Source organism: Postia placenta (genome assembly GCF_002117355.1).
Source record: "Postia placenta MAD-698-R-SB12 unplaced genomic scaffold POSPLAscaffold_294, whole genome shotgun sequence".
Taxonomy (NCBI): Eukaryota; Fungi; Basidiomycota; class Agaricomycetes; order Polyporales; family Adustoporiaceae; genus Rhodonia; species Rhodonia placenta.
This window is the reverse complement of record NW_020170125.1, coordinates 1-1182: the sequence shown is the minus strand read 5'-3', so window position 1 is coordinate 1182 and position 1182 is coordinate 1. Positions and strand designations below refer to the sequence as shown.

Here is a 1182-nt window from a genome sequence, read left to right as displayed (position 1 = left end):
TCGGTGCCTAAACAGTACCACGAGTTCCTGGATGTCTTCTCCAAGGAAGCATCAGAACGGCTACCCGAAAGGAAGCCGTACGATCATGTAATCGAACTCGTGCCCGGCTACTCGACCTTCCATTCGAAAGTGTACCCCCTGTCGAACAACGAGCAGGAGGAGCTTGACAAGTTCCTCAAGGAGCAACTAGCGAAGGGTTACATACGAGAATCGAAGTCGCCCATCTCGTCCCCCTTCTTCTTCATCAAAAAGAAGGAAGGGACGCTTCGACCTGTGCAGGACTACCGCCGATTGAACGCGATCACAGTCAAAAATCGTTATCCCTTGCCGTTGATCGCCGAAATGGTGGACAAGCTCCGTGGCGCTACGCTCTTTACGAAGTTCGATGTCCGATGGGGATACAACAACGTCCGGATCAAAGCCGGTGATGAGTGGAAGGCGGCCTTCGTAACTAACCGGGGACTGTACGAACCCCTGTGTCGCGACTTGGGGTCGAGCGACAGGAGAAAACCTAAAAGCTGGGGGCGTTCGACTGGTTCTTACCGAAGCGATGGTGAGCTAGGCTCGAACCTAAGGCTAGGGACAAGTAAGTTAGTATTGAATAAGTAGGTAAGTACAGGGGCTTACTGACCTAGGGACAAGAGGTCGAAACTGAGGTCCCTAGGGCAGCAGAGGCAGGTTTATATACAGGGGGAGATTAGGGCAGGCTGTGCACGTTGGTCCGTGCGCAGCATGCCGACGCGGCCCCGGGGGCCGGTGAGTCAGAGCGGCTGTGTCAGCGGGGCCCGAGCTGTGCCGTGCGTTGCCGCCCCATCTAATCTAATCGTACAGTAGATAGTGACGCGTCCATATCAGGCAGGTAGTACAGAGGTCGCGGGTTCGAGCCCGCGAAAAGGAAAAATTAAAAAACGGCTAGGCGCCGTACCAACTCGTGACACCCTGGTGATGTTCTTTGGCCTCACTAATTCCCCCGCGACCTTCCAGGCCATGATGAACGAGATCTTCCACGATCTCATCGTCGGCGGCAAGATCCTTGTGTACCTGGATGACATACTCATCTTCTCCACCAACAAAGAGGAGCATGAAAAGGTCACACACGAGGTTCTGCGTCGCCTTCAGGACAACGATCTGTTCCTGAAGCCTGAGAAGTGCGAGTGGGACGTTCCCAAAGTTGACTACGTC

The 1182-nt window shown here is 54.4% G+C and overlaps 1 protein-coding gene across 1 annotated transcript; it reads right to left on the bottom strand.

Moving 5' to 3' along the window:
- Positions 1-365: 365 nt before the first annotated feature.
- POSPLADRAFT_1092401 (hypothetical protein) lies at positions 366-1025 on the bottom strand (the record flags this gene model as incomplete). Its single annotated transcript, XM_024483100.1, has 2 exons — positions 366-474; positions 937-1025. Coding segments are annotated over 2 exons (198 nt in total), but the record flags the coding sequence as incomplete, so codon positions are not given.
- Positions 1026-1182: the final 157 nt, after the last annotated feature.